The sequence below is a fragment of the Hyperoodon ampullatus genome (genome assembly GCF_949752795.1).
Source record: "Hyperoodon ampullatus genome assembly, chromosome: 16".
Taxonomy (NCBI): domain Eukaryota; kingdom Metazoa; phylum Chordata; class Mammalia; order Artiodactyla; family Ziphiidae; genus Hyperoodon; species Hyperoodon ampullatus.
Window position 1 is genome coordinate 4,316,041 of NC_136929.1, and position 16,171 is coordinate 4,332,211.

The 16,171-nt window shown below is 38.6% G+C and overlaps 1 protein-coding gene across 1 annotated transcript in view; it reads right to left on the reverse strand.

Annotated features, from left to right (window-relative positions):
• MYO16 (myosin XVI) overlaps nt 1-16,171 on the reverse strand; it is a gene marked incomplete at both ends in the record, with an annotated part of 485,888 nt that overhangs the window by 304,193 nt on the left and 165,524 nt on the right. The window contains 2 exons of the mRNA XM_079722050.1: nt 4,615-4,740; nt 12,305-12,429. Of these exons, the coding sequence (XP_079578176.1) occupies nt 4,615-4,740; nt 12,305-12,429 (251 nt within the window). The remainder of the gene's footprint in view (nt 1-4,614; nt 4,741-12,304; nt 12,430-16,171) is intronic.

Sequence of the window (16,171 nt, forward strand, 5' to 3'; positions counted from 1 at the left end):
AGAATAGAATTTTATTTTATGTACAACTCATAAAAAATTGTAAAATCAAAGGACTTACTGCTCACATAACTTATTCAGTTCCTAGTTTTAAATGAGAACAGGCATCTCTTTTTTTCTCACTGGAGAAGTTAATATATTTAGAAAGGCAAGTTTTAAAATATGTATGCATGTCAGTTATAAATCCCAGTATACATGTCAATTATAAATACTGTTATAAGTTATGGACTGCCTTCTCCAAAAGACATTTATACTTGTAAGATATTTATAAGAAACTGAAGTTGTGATGAAGGTCTGTAAAAATACCATTAGTCTCTCTAAAATGTTACCATTTCTAAAGTTTTCCCTGAACTGAGGTATATTTATTTACAGTAAATTTCTTTAGAGAATTATAAATCTCTCATACCTATAAATTGATATCCAAATAATACCTCTTTCTAAAATATCATTTCCAAAATGAATATGAAATGGTATTTTTATGGGTGAACAATGTTTAAAAACAATTCAAGACATCATATGGTATTTTCTTGACAAAATAATCAAGATACAGTTTACTCAAAATCCTCTATTAACAGAAATCTCTCATTGTTTTTTGAGTCTAAATCGAGGAAGAGTATTCTGGTTTTGATATCATGTATTCTAACGGAAAAACCCCACTCTACCTTTCAGTGTTCAAGCTTTGCTTCTAGTTCTTGGCTGATGGATTTGTCCATTCAAGCCCTTCAGCTGCTCTGCTGGACACCAAGAAAGCATGCTGGGCAACACAGGTAAAGTCTCTGCTGTGTTGGAGCTTACTTTCTGGTGGAGACCCCATTTGAGTAGGTATAATGGAGCAAAATGGAAAAGATATATGATCTTCAGACCCTCTCCTTGGTACCAAAATGTTGAAGGATTTAGAAAATACTCAATTAATGGTGAGTCATTTTCTAGAGAAGCAGAGGGTAAAGGTGAGATTGTTTCTTAAATCTGCCTTATCTGTACACTATCAATGGCCATTTCTGGAAAACTGTTTGTTGGACATCTGTCTCTGTGAATCTAGCAGCTGGATCAATTGACCTGGACACATGGGCACAGATGGTCTGATGCATTTGCCTTCATCATTCTCACCAATCTTCCAAGCTATGTAAAAATCCTCTTTTAACAGAAGTTGATGGTTCTCAGTGATTGAAGAACCTGGGGCCAGGCTCTAGGGAGGAAGAATCAGCAAGGCTGGTTAGGCTCCTACAGACAGTGAGGGGTGGCTGGTGCTAGAGCCAGTGCCGGGCCATGGAAATCCTCAGAGCAAAGCTGGTTGAATCCTCGAGATGTGCAGAATGACCTATGGTGTGTATGTGTATGTGTATGTGGGAGGAGTTTCTGGGAAATAGAAGACAAAATAGGAATCCCCCTAAAATTATGTTTTTTAAAAGTTGGGGTCAGATATTGTGCAGCTGATTTTGAAAAAAATGCAGCAATTGGAAAGTGTTTCTTCATTAATTTACCATTAATCATTAATAAATGGTAAGCGTTGGGAATGTAGCTGGTACACTGGGAATACGGTAATAAAAACATTCACCTTAACTACTCTGCATTTTACAAAGTAAATGCAGCTTTTGAATCATATTTCCCATATAAGTTCATGACTATGTTTCTCTAGGCTGTAAACATAGTTTCAGAAAACCCAAAGTTTGGGAAATTTTTGGAATGTGATAGGTAATAGGGTGGAATACCGATATCCTCTCATCCTCTACCTTATCCATCAGTGATTCTTCTATCTTATGACTTTTGTGTGACAAAATTTCCAGGAAGCTTTATGAAGGAAGCAGCAGTTGTATTGGGCTTATGTGTCTTACATCAAGTTTTACAGGTCTTTCATAAATAAGTATTTTTTGTAAACAGAAGCAGTTGTTTTAAAACCCACCCACTTAGATTGATTTCTTACTGGTCCTCTCTGCTAATTATAATAAACCATGGAAATAACAAGCAACCCAAGAAGAACTCTGAAAGATCCAAGGAGGAAGGTGACTCAGGACCCATAGAAGGGAGAAATCATGGGCGGGCAGGGTAGCCTATGTCCTTACACCCAATAGAAGAAGGCAACCCTGGACCCAGTGTTTCCCAGTCCAACCCAGTGACAGAAGGGGGCCCAGGTAGAGGCATCCCGCCCCCTTTTAAACCATGTCTCCCTGACAATATCACGTGAATACAGCACCATGACCTTGTTAACACTAAGTGCCAGAGCAGGCACTCTTTTTCCACTGAGACTGAGATGCCCCTCCCCAAAGAGAGACAAGGGTGACTGGGGAGGGGATGGCACCTGCAAGTTGGGGTTGCATACTCCAGAGGCCTCCAGCCCTGAAAGTCTTTTGTCCCCGTGGAGATTCTCCTACCCCACCCAGAGACATGGGGCAGTCTGGCCTGAGGAAACGCCTTCTACCCCTTTTGGGACACCAGAAGAAACCAGTAGGAACTCCAGGGGCACCAGATAAACCAATCATACCAAAATAATACCTGGAAGGGCCTGAAAATTAAACTGTCATTGGATCCACCTCCCACTCAGGTAGACTGGAACCTGAATGCTAAACCTAAGCAGGGTGACTGCCTGCTAAAATAGAATACATATATAGGACCAAGATTCTCCTAGCAAAATAGCCAAAATGTCCAAGAAGCAATTAAAAGTCACTTATCATGGTCATACCAAAATCAGAAAATCATAATTTGACTAAGACAATTAACTGACACCAAAAGCAGGATGAATCATGCTGGAATTATTTGATGATGATTTTAAAGCAGCCATCATAAGAATGCTTTAAGAAGCAATTACAAATTCTCTTGAAACAAAGGATAAAATAGAACACCTCATCAAAGACATAGAAGTTATAAGACAGAACTAAATGGAAATCACAGAACTGAAAAATACAACAGCAAATAAAATGTATCAACTCATACCAAATATTTCATTTAACTTGCAGTTAAATAAAACAAAAACCATACACTGAGTCCTGAAAAAAAACATTTAAATGTCTGGTAACAGAAAGTGATATATTTAGTCCAAGGCATGTTTTTAAAAACATTTTGTTAAATCTAGTCCTATTTCCCCTGAGTTGATTCTCTTATGAAAGTGGTTAAAGGGAAACAATTAGCTTCTCTTTGCAATGATACCTGGTCCAAAATCTAAAAACTCAACCAGTCAAAGTGAAAAATTGGTTAAAATGATTCATTCAAGTTTGGTAATGTTCTGCTACACTTTACCACTTTCAGATTTAGCTCCTTCCAGAAGCAATCTCGGACTACAATGGGCACATTTTGATAATTTACTGATTACTACCTCATCAGTACAGGCCAATAAGTTGTGTTCAAGGAAAGAGTACTTGCTAATATGTTCACTTCTCTATTTTTTACAAATGACAAAACTTCTCACCCCGTGTATCCCGGGATGCTGCTGTGCTAGCAAGTATTACTAATGTCCTGATGGTATACTTTTGATGCCCCGATACTCCTGTGATCCTAGTGAGACCTGGGAAACCTGGACTCCTGAGGCCAATAATTTCAGCTACATCCAGCCTTATCTCATTAACCCAACCATTCACTTATGCACACACTCACTTGCTAGAAGCACAGATTTGGAGTTATTAGTAGCCTGATAAAAATATTTACTGAATGAATGAATCTATTTCCTACAGGAAATGTCATCAAAACAAACAATGTTCTTATTAGTTTGGAAGACCTTCCCAAGCAATATGCTTTTCCTACGATGGTTGAGATGCAAATGTTTTCAATTTATTCAACAGTTGCATGACTCAAATTGTATGACAGATATTTTGCACACTGGTTAGTATCTAAGGGATTTAACTTACTATAAATTCTGTGAGTGAGATTGTTACCACAAGCTAATGTTTGGACATCAACAAGTTTAGCTTAAATCTCCATATATATGTAACCTGAGTTATATTTTCTACTATTACCACTAAGGCTTTCTTTAACATAACATATTATGTATTTTTTGTAAATCAATTGTAATGTTGATAAATTATTATGAACACTGCTGGATCACATTCACCCATATAAATTATTTAGAAGTTAAAGTTTGTTTCTTCTTCATGGTATATTAGTATCTAGTGAGAAATTAGTTTGTGCAATAGTAACTCAAGATATATTAGCTACAGCCAAGCATCAATTCAGAGAAAGAACTCTGCTAGCCATCCTTCATACATTAAAATGAAATATAATTTATAGAGAAAAATAAAATATAAAATGTAATTTTGCTTTATATCTACTAACTGTAGAAAACAAACACAATTACCCTAGACTCATGAAACTGTATGCCGATAAGAACTATATAATATTAAGAAAATAGTATTAAGTCCATTCTATAAAGAATGTTTATAAGTTTTGATTATTTCTCCAATGATTCTGACTACAATACGCAGAGTTCTGAGGAATGTAGGTTATGAATGTGTCCTTCTAAAAGTAAATGTTTTCTTTCAACCACAAACATATTTGTTTAGTAAGACGATTCCATTAAAAGTCAAGTTACATAATGTTAGTACATAACCTGAAAACAAAACAAAACAAAATATGAAATGATGCATTGATCATAAAATAATTCTTTAAAAATAACCCAGAACATTATTTTACCTGGCCATACTTTGCTGCCAAGTGGAGTGGGGTCCAGTACTGATTATCTGCTACATTGAGATCCCCGCCATGTTCCAGAAGAAGACATACCACTTCCTTGTAGCCACTTGCACATGCCATATGCAACTGCAACGAAGAGATATTTTGTCATTTAACTTAAAAAAGCAGGGACAGCAACGTAGTTTATTCAGTGGTTGAAAGACACCCATTTAATAAAGTATTGGGTCTAAAACACAGAGACCTTTTAAAAAGAACACATATGTAATTTTATTTGGTACGAGTGGATGTCATCATTCTTTGAAAAAAGGGTTATGGGTTAATTATTTATTATTTTCCTTCTGACCCTGACAATGTGCACTTTTCCATGTAATTCCTATTTCCCTCTCCAGTGCCCCTTTCTACTATAATCTGAATACTTGTAAATACAAAATATAATATCTCAGTGATTTACCACTTCTTGCCCCAAAGTCACACATGTACTGACTAGCTCTAAAATTCCAGCCCTGTATTTGGTGTTACAGGAGGGGGACTCAAAGATATAAATGACCACAGGAAATGTGATCATTGCCATGGTTACATACATGTAAAAGGGACAGGAGCACTAAGAAAGGATGAATGAATGCCAACAAGCTCTAAAATGATTATGTAGCTAATACATTTTAATATTCTCCCAGTTGAGTTTCTCAATGCAAACTGAAGCTTAGAAATGAAGCCTCAGGAACTACCACGATGAGATCAGGGTTTGGAGGAATGTTTCAAATTTTCCTATGGGGGAATTCCTGTTTCTTGGCAACAGGCTTTATTTGTAAGAAAATTATCATCCTCCTCAATTTAAACTAGGTTATTAAGTAACTACATGGTGGAATTTGTAATCATAATAATTAAGAAGAGGAATCTATAAGGAAAGGAAAAAGAAGAACTAATTTAAAAGTAGTAAAAACAACAACTTCTAGGTTTTGTAGCATGGAATCTTGTAGCTCGACTCCTTGTCATTTTTATTGCAAAGACAAGATTACAGTAAAGTCAAAAGGGCTTATTCAATATAAATTTTGATAAAATTCAGAAAAAAGTTTGCTTTTCTGTCTTTGGACTTAATTATGCTCTTCAATCTACAGTGACATTTATATATTTATGTTTTGTATGTACTTTCAACTACATTAGAACAACAAATGGATTCAATCTAACTTAAGGTATAAACATTAAGAGATTGCCACACTTGGTTGCACACAGAATTCATCTCATTAACATTCCAGAAAACCATCCCTAGAATGATATATCCACAGATATTTTAGAGAAATATGATTTTACGTATTTTCCTAAAGAACTCATCTTTATCCTGCTTCTAAATTTATTTCATATTATTTGAATAATCAGTCAGTGACTGGCAAGTTACCCTGTTATATGCACTAACATCTGGATTTCAGATGTTCATTTGTAGCATAAGCCTGCCTGAAGAATGGGTCCACTAGTTGGTTAGCGCCTGATACTAATGATGCAAAGTTCGTAGGATCAACCCCTTCGTGAGTAGATTTGTTTTCCATGTGGCAAAACTCCGGTTCCACCATTCAGAACTTAGCCCAACTCTCACCGAAGTCATCCCCTGAGCTGCTCACGAGGTAAAGACTAAAAGGAAAACCGTCTTGGCTAACTTAGCAGCAAAGCAATACAAAGCAGGAGCTACCCGTGACATTTAGGGCAGCAGGCACATTTAATCCTCGGTTATCTCAGGATAAAAGCAAAACACCTAACTTTTTTTTAAAGTATGGTTGATATACAATGTCGTGTTAGTTTCAGGTATACAGAAGTGATTCACTTTTATTATATATATATATTCTTTTTCAGATCCTTTTCCCTTATAGGTTATTACAAAATACTGAATATAGTTCCCTGTGCTATACAGTAGGTCCTTGTTGTTTGTCTATTTTATATATAGTGGTGTGTATATGTTAATCCAAAACTCCTAATTTATCCCTCTCCCTCTTTCTCCTTTTGGTAATCATAAGTTTTTTTTTCTATGTCTATGGGTCTATTTCTCTTTTGTATATAAGTTCATTAGTATCATTTATCATATGGCATATGTGTGGAATCTAAAAAATGGTACCAACTTTGAGTCACTCCACTTCATCACAAGAGATAACAGAATATTTAAAAATCATCCTAGTAACATATCAGGAGTTTAGAGCCATTACTTTAATTCAACTGGCAATCACGTTCTGTATCCTTCAGTCACTAGACCTATGGGTGGGTACCATTTCTCATCATGGAAGTTCGACTTCAAGTTAAAATTTTTTAACTTAAAAGTGTCTATTTTCTGAAATGGAATTTATAGTCCTGCTTTGTCCTGACCATGGCTGGAAGGTATCGGTGCCAAAATGTGTAAGTGTTGATCACATGACATCTTAGAATACTCCTCTCCTGCTATGAGAACCACAGAGGCAGTGGTTGTTCCCGTAGAGAATTAGCAACAGCTTTTTGGAAGCACAGTCCTCATGGAAAGTTATCACAAGCTGGAAATCACCTACCCAGTTACAACACAGAACAGGACATTAAAGTGGTTTCACAAACATCCTGCATAAAAGTTCTAAATTATTTCTTCTTTTCAGAACAACCTATGGGACAGTCATCATCCCAATTTTGCAGCTGGAGAAGTTGTGGATTAGATTACTGAGGTAACTGACCCAGGGAAGCAGGGCCACCATGGGCTGAAGCCACGTTGCGCTGCATGCCCAGCACTCACATTTTGAAATAGCAAAGGCGAGTGGACATCCAAGTTGGCCGGGCTACAAGGATAACGCTGCAGTGTGAATGTGCCTAACAAACCTTGCATTCACTCCACAATTTATTTGTTTAAATATGCAAATGCTCTTCCTGTAAACCTCCCCTGCCTCACATACCAATTCGGTATTATAATGTTCGTCTCTAGAACACGTGCACAATTTACACACTTGCTTGTTTCCCCTGGCACACTAGCGAGGTTGGCATGGCTGTGTGTGTGAAGCGTGGCTTATCGCTACCTTGCATACTAATGAGGCGAAGCTCATAGGATCGACCCCTTTATGAAAAGATTTGTTTCCATGCAGCAAAACTCCAGTTCCACCATTTAGAACGTAGCCCCTCTCTCACCCGGTCATCTCCTCAGCTGCTTATGAGGCAAAGACTTAAAGGAAAACTGTCTTGGCTTGCTTAGCAGCAAAGCTATCCACCACAGGAGCTACCAATGACATCTAGGGTGGCCGGCACATTTAATCCTAGGTCATCTCAGAACAAAAGCCAAACACCTAACTTTGAGTCATTCCACTTCATCACAACAGAAGATTTAAAAATCATCCTAATAAAAAATCAGTGAGGCCTGACTTCATGCAAGTTGGAAGTTTTCATTATTATATATGTACAGACACTCTAATCTCTAAATCGAGGCTATGTACAGTGACAGAAAGTAACCACAAAAGCTTTATTCCCTAGATGTGACCAGAGAACTGATGACACTGGCTAAGTCTTCTTCCAGAAGTAAGGGTGAAGCAGTGCTACCGAAATAAAAAAAAAAAGGAAACAAAAATAAAATTGCTTGATATTTTGCACTTCATGGATAATTAATTATTTTCCAACAAACCAAGTAAATATGGCTCAAGGCCAGATGTGATATATCAAATTCTGTGACAAAACAGGAAAGAACCAGCTTCTTGATAACATATATACTAGTTATCAGTGCTTTCAAAGAGTATTTATGTACCTGAACTCAGGAACTCCTTTTCATATGCTCTGTAACGTGGCTTTTTTGGGGGGAACTGTATCCTTTTCTGAAGCTTTTGTTTTCTTTTAAGAAGAATATTAATATAAACTAAGAGATCTTTTTAAAAGAGCTATCTTGGTGGTGGGAGGGATAAATTAGGAGTTTGGAATTAACTTATACACACTACTCTATATAAAACAGACAAACAACAAAGTTCTCCCGTGTAGCACAAGGAAGTATACTCAATATCTTGCAATAACCTAGAGCAGAAAAGAATCTGAAAAATAATATATGTGTGGATAACTGAATCACTGTGCTGTACACCTGAAACTAATACAACATTGTAAATCAACTATACTCCAAAACATTTTTTAATAAAAATTTTTAAAAAGAGCTACTTTATGTTTTTTTTTTAATCACATGTTCTAAAAAAGGAAGAAAAAGCAACATAAAAACCATCTTACCAGGAGTTGATCCTCCTTTGACAGTTTCACCTCTTTTTTTTTTTTTTTTTTTTTTTGGTACGTGGGCCTCTCACTGCTGTGGCCTCTCCCATTGTAGAGCACAGGCTCCGGACGCACAGGCTCAGCGGCCATGGCTCATGGGCCCAGCCGCTCTGCGGCATGTGGGATCTTCCCGGACCTGGGCACGAACCCGTGTCCCCTGCATCAGCAGGCGGACTCTCAACCACTGCGCCACCAGGGAAGCCCCAGTTTCACCTCGTTTGCACATACAGTGTAACAGCGTGGGGCATCATGCCTAATTTTGAACCACAACTGACATTCCAAGTCAGGATGTGGAAATCTGTCTGCGGCCAAGACTGTCTTCTTATCATTATCAGCAACAATAGTCAGCAACACACCATCCACATGCCCTTTTACAGAAAGACCCCTCCAGGAGTGGCAGCTATTAACATAATCGACCAACCAACTCAGACAAAAGAATCAAAGAATCTGCCATTTGCCAAATGCTGTGATCCTCAGGGAAGGACTTCTGATCACTGTTACTTTCTTTGTATAAAGCTCAAAGATGATCACAACCTCAATAATAAAACAAGGGCTTCCCTGGTGGCACAGTGGTTGAGAGTCCGCCTGCCGATGCAGGGGACACGGGTTCATGCCCTGGTACGGGAAGATCCCACATGCCGCGGAGTGGCTGGGCCCGTGAGCCATGGCCACTAAGCCTGCGCGTCCGGAGCCTGTGCTCCACAACAGGAGAGGCCACAAAGGTGAGAGGCCCGTGTACTGCAAAATAATAATAATAAATAATAATAAAACAAGATTTAGTTATTAAAGAATAGTTATATGCCACACTGTGTTCTCTGTTCAATAAAAAAAGTGACCAGGAATGTCAAAATTGCAGATGGTTGAAAATTATAGCAATTTATTGCTGTGTATTGATTCTTTTAATAGCTTATCTTCTGAGGTATGTAGGTTCTTTTATTGAGTGGGGATTGAAGCCCATGTGCTGTTTTTATTTAGCTGTGATTTCCCCAAAAAAACATGAAGTTGTAATATCTTCTGCCAAACAAAGAAACACAGACTCCACTGGGTTTTTACTATGCGTTAATTAACGTAGTTCCTGCCTTAAATGAGCCGTTAATTAAATAGCCCACTCTCGTCTGGATTTTGACCTCACTGTTCCACCAAAGCTGTCTCGATGAGAAGACCCTAAGACTCCAAGTTACCAAGTCTGGCAGCTGAGTCTCCACCTCCGTCTACTTGACCTCTCAGCAGTGTTTACTTGATAGTTAATCATCCCTCCTCCTCCTCCTCATGCTTTCTTTACTGGGCTCCCGGGACATCTCATACTCTTGGTTTTCCTCCCACCTTGGGAGTTCCTCTTCCCATCTCATTTCTGTATCTTCCTCTTTTCCGGTGCTCCATGGCTCAGTCCCCAATCCTCTTTCCTTCTGTATCAAATCAGTGACTTCACCCAGGGTCAAGGGCCTCAATACCATGTACATGCTAAAAATCTCCAAACTGCTTCTCCAGTCCATGCATCGCCCAAATTCCAGATTCCAATATCCAACCACGAACTCGGCATCTCCATGACATCGGCTAAGAGGCACTTTTAACTTCACATTTCCAGAATCCATCCTGATCTTCCCTGCTCTGAGCCCAGTCCTGAACCTTCTCTATGTCATTCGGTGTCAACTCCATCATTCCAGCTGTTCAAACTAGAAATACTGGAGTTATTCTGAAGTCTTTTCTTCCTCTCTCATCACATTCCGGTCAGCAAATCCCAATGGACCTTCTTTCAATGTAGACTGAAATGAGCCACTTCTCATCACTCCAGCATCTACCATTTTGGTCTGAGTTGCATCATCGCTTGTTAGATTAAAGCAAAAGCCTTCTAACTGAACTCTCAGCTTCACCCTCATCCTTTGACAGTCCATCCTTATTACAGCAGTCAGAATGAGAGGTCCTTTTAGAACAGGAGTAGGATCCTCTCTTCAGAACTCTTCAATCTATTCCCATCTCACACAGCGTAACTGCCACAGTCCTCACATAGGCCCACAAGATGCTGTGTGATCTGGTCCTGGTTACCCCCGTCCTCTGGTTTTCTCTGCTCATCCACACTAGCCTCCGTGCTGTTTATCAATCACACCATACCTGGCCCTGCTTCAGGGCCTTTGCACTTACACTGTTTAGCCTGAAATGCTCCTTCTTCACACCTACAGTGTGCGCAGACTTCTTTCAGGCCATCACTCGGAACTCTTCTTGAGAGTGAGACCTTACTTGTCTATCTACGCAAAATGTCAACTATTTACCCAGCATGCCCCGTCTTGTTTTACTATTTCCCATTTGCATTTATTATTAGTAATATGCTATATATTTAGCTCATTTATATTGTATATTACCCGTCTTCCCCCAATGAAATGTGAGCCCATGACAAAAGGACTTTTGTGGTTTTGTTCACTATGATTTTGTTCACAGATCACGGTCAGTAAATAGTTCCTCAATAAACTAGTTGGAATGTTTTTCCATTTGAATGTGTTATTTTTCAATAAACTCTAAATATGCTTTGTTTTCTTTTCCTACAGCTTAGAGTTCCATTTTTCATAGTCTTCTGAAATTTATATCCCAAAGGCCAACATCAGTATCTAGGAAGATAATTCTATCGAGAAGTCTCAAGGCACTTACTTTGCACTTAATAAGTCTATAAAGCTATCAGGTGTCACAGAACTCATATCCATTTGGTTACGTTGCTTTCCTCGTCTACCGTGCTCAACCTCACACCATATTCCCTCCATGGTAGAAACTGGGCCATTTTCTAAAATTGGTTCCAACCACTTCTATGCACCCCAGGCTTCAAGCTCATAATCCCTTCTGCTGCCCTAATTTACTTTCCTGAAACTTAATACATTTATTTATTTCCACAATCATTAATTTTAACCCCAGCATGCTCAGCCCAGGTAATTTTTACGGGTCAATAGGACCAAACGTTCTTATTTTGATGATTAGACATTGTATTTACATTAAAATTAATCCAACTTTAATTGTTGTGTTTAATTTTCTGCAGCTGTGCCTGATAGCAAAAAAAAAAAAAAAAGGAATGACAGGAGTTTGCTTGAATTTAGAAATTCATTCATCAGAGTAACTCAGTTTCTTTTGCTTAAAATTAAAATGAAAACATTCTCTTGTAAGTTCCATCTCAAAAATCACATTGACAAAATAATGGATAAAAATTACTCTAAATTTGTAGGAAAAACATGCATAGAAGGAAGGCTTAAAGAGAATATATCAACAGATAAACATTGGGTGGTGGTATAAGTGATTTGCATTTTCCTCTTTGCATGTTTGTTTTGCAAAATTTCTGCAATAAATATGTATTACTTTTATAATCAGAAAAATAAAAAATATTATTTAGAAGTTAATTGTGTATAATTCTATGTTTTAGAAATCACCGTATGTTCTCAACTTAAGCAGCGTCTCCTAGTGAAGCGTGGTAACATACCAGTGTTACGCCATCATTATTTTTCTCATTAACATTTCCTCCACATGACAAGAAGTGTTTGACGTCTGTTAGCATACTCATTGGTCTCTGAAGCTTCATCTGCCGCAGTGATGTCAGATCCACTCCTAGGGGGGAAAAGAGCCTTTTTCAAACAGAATGTACACTGCTTCTCAGCTGCAAGGGGTAAAAATTTAATTTTATCTTGTATTTTTCAACCTGTTCCTCTTTGAAGCTCCCCTTCCAATTTGAATTCTCACTCAAAGCATCCATAATTGTTTCTCTTGGCATGCAGTCTTATTTCTAGCTAGAGTCTTGAATAATTTTCCTCTTATTATATCCCAAAATGTGATAGGATTCCTTAGCCCTGGCAGGCTTTCAGTGGATTTCTGTTATAGTATAAATCATCAGCATAGACTGCCCAAAGTATTGTAAAGTACCTGCATTGAATTGAAATGAGTTGTAAAGACATACTTTTTGTTCCCTATGATTTTCCTCGTTAAAATAGTTGCTCCTAAAAGCAATGCAGTGTGCGGGAGTAGAAAAAGGATTTAGCGGGAAAACTGGAAAATTCTGAATAAAGCCTGTAGTTTACTTAATAGTATTGTACCAATGTTAACTTCTTAGTTTGGATGAATACACCATGGCTGTGTAAATTTTTAATGTTGGGGGAATCTGGATGAAGGGTATCTGGGACCTCTCTGTACTATTTTTGCGACTTTCCTTCAAATTATTTTTTAAAGGATGCTCCAAATGATTGTTTCATGACTATTAATGTTAATAAGGAGAAATAAACTAAAATTGAGTGAAGACTGATAGCCTGGCTTCAATGAGGTGGGTGATTTATGCAGAGAAGACTCACTTCAGTTCACCTGCTTATACATCTATTCAGTATATATTTCAACCTGAGCTTTCGTGGTGGTGTAATCTCCATGGTAGCATATATCTCTGCATTTCTGCATCCCCTGTTCCTAACTTTGGTTCCTGGACATAATAGGTGTTTACTAAGGGGAAATAATTCACCTCATTCCAAGTGAAAGTAATAATAACAGTCATAGTGATATTAATGATGCTGATGAAGATGATTCTGCTGCTGCTGAGGAGATGACATCTGTCCCACAGCAAGTGTTTGCTATGAGCCAGCCACACTTCTGAGCAATTTTTCTCTCTTATTTGATTGAGTCCTTGCCACAAACATGGAGAGAGAGCAGTGGGCTCGAGCAAAAAGGCTGGAGTGAGGGCTTCCCTGGTGGCAGAGTGGTTGAGAGCCTGGCTGCCGATGCAGGGGACACGGGTTCGTGCCCTGGTCCGGGAAGATCCCACATGCCGTGGAGCGGCTGGGCCCGTGAGCCATGGCCACTGAGCCTACGTGTCTGGAGCCTGTGCTCCGCAATGGGAGAGGCCACAACAGTGAGAGGCCCACGTACTGCAAAAAAAAAAAAAAAATGGCTGGAGTGATCCTCCTGGCTGTGCCTGGTCTGTGGCCGACCTCCCCAGGGTGACTCTGGGAAAGCTACTTAGCCTGACTGTCTGTATCTCTGTATCCTCCGTCACTCAGATAATAATATGTATCCCAAAGGAACAAAGCTATGGGTAATGTTTATAAGACCTGTCTGCGTGGCACAGCCCAGCATGGTGCCCATCGGCTGTCATGTCCTCCTAGAGCACACCACACCTAACTCCCTGCATCCCTTGTTCTCCGAGCCTGGATTAACTCCAGAGCATTTCTGCTCTGGAGTTCTAGTGCTGTGTCTTGCACTTACTATTTGTGCCAGTGGGGGCAGGTAACTTATCCTTTGCCTCAGTTTCTTCATCTGCAAAAGGGGCTGACAGTTCATTTCACCAGTTGTCATGAGCATGAGTCAAAACACATATAGCATATAAAACAGTATTTAGCTTGCTGGAAGCACTTAATGAAAGGGACCTGTCATTTCATTATTACTCAGCCTTCTGGTACATGGATCACCTGCCACACATTTAGGAGTGTTTTTCTTTACAATAAGGAGGCAGGGAAAAACCAAACAAAATAAAGCCAAATGCAATATTTGAATAGTGTAGCTTGTTTCAAACATTCAGTTCAAAGCAAACCCATTTTAGTAGAAACATGAATGAGAAACACCAAAGCCACACCTCAGCTTCCTAATCATCAGAAGCCATTTCAGAAGAACTAACAGATTTCCCTAATAGACACATTGGAGGTTTCTAAACAACCAGCTAAAACTGTCACTCTATTCCTATTTTTAGGATTATGGAATCTGACATGTGAGTAATATCTGGAAAACACTATTTCTCAGATGTCAGTGTTCAATTTTGCATGCTGAAGTAGCAGAAAAACTTAATGGTTGCCCTACTCTAAGGCTATATTATTTTAACTTTTATAATATTGCATGTTTACTGAAGTGGTATGCATCTTTTAGAGAATTATTTAAACATGTAATTAAAATTGAGTGATAAAAAAATAGGGCTCAAAGATGAAAGACACAAATTAAAACAGAGATTAACTGTCACTCATTTCAGACTCATGCACATTACAACATATTATGTGGAAACAATCTATTTCTTGTGACTGTTGTGAAGATATGAGGGGAATATTATGACATTGTACCCCATTATTTTAAAATTTTATTTTGAATCAAATATGATACCAATTAAGATGTGATTTTTAGATTTTTCCGACATGTTCAGGGAAAAAAAACCCCACAGATCTATTTTTGGTAAGACAATAGAATGGAAATTCCATCACTTCTTGGTCAAATTTCTTAAGATGCTTCTGGAAAAAAAAACAAACAAGATGACTACAGCCCAGTGCTTCCCTGGTGGCACAGTGGTTGAGAGTCCACCTGCCGATGCAAGGAACACGGGTTCGTGCCCCAGTCCGGGAAGATCCCACATGCCGCAGAGCGGCTAGACCCGTGAGCCATGGCTGCCGAGCCTGCACGTCCGGAGCCTGTGCTCCGCAACGAGAGAGGACACAACAGTGAGAGGCCCGTGTACCGCAACAAAAAAAAAATAAAAGATGACTACAGCCCATAAGAAATCTATTATTTTGTAGTGGATAACGGGCCAATCCTCTCTTTTTGAAAAGAAGTTCAGTTTTATTTTCATACTGTTTCTTGAAAAAATTAATACATGCCCTGCTTAGATTTACTATTTTGAAAGGAATTTAGTAAATTTTTGTTTAATTTAGGACATAAGAAACAAACCATTTACCTGAAATGCACAAGTTATTACATGGGATACTAATTACTACTGCCTGATTACATTTGATTATATCAATAAAAGCTTGTGAAGAACCAAAACTACATTAACATCTCAGGTCAATCTGAACCTTATCTTAACCTTCCTTAACTGTCCCTCTCAAGGTAATATTGTTTTGTAACGATTCAGCTTTTCCTTTTCTCCATTATCAATCCTGTATCAGGGGTACTCTGTGCTGCTATCACAGATAATTTTATCATTATGCTATGACATGACCCATCCCATGGTTGTACCCTGGGGTTCCCTAAGCTCCGAGAATTGCATCTAATCTCAATTTCTGTCACTATGGTAAGCTTCCAAAGAGATCCAAGACTTGACGGAAGCAAAAAAGTTAAGCAGGCAAATAATGAAAGTTATTCTAGCAAAGAGAAATAAACCAGTTTAAGCCAAAACGGTGTTGTAACTTCTACCAAATCCTTTCCCCCAACTCCAACCACAGGCTTAATGTGGGACTCTCTCGGGCAAATCGGGATCACTGTCACCCCAATAATGGAACGATTCTGAAGGGGTTGGTGAAGGAATAGCATTTTGAATGAACTTTGTTAAGCAGGAGAAACATACAAGGTCATTTGCAGACTGATGAGTCTGGGAGTCTCTGAAAAATTCAGAGGG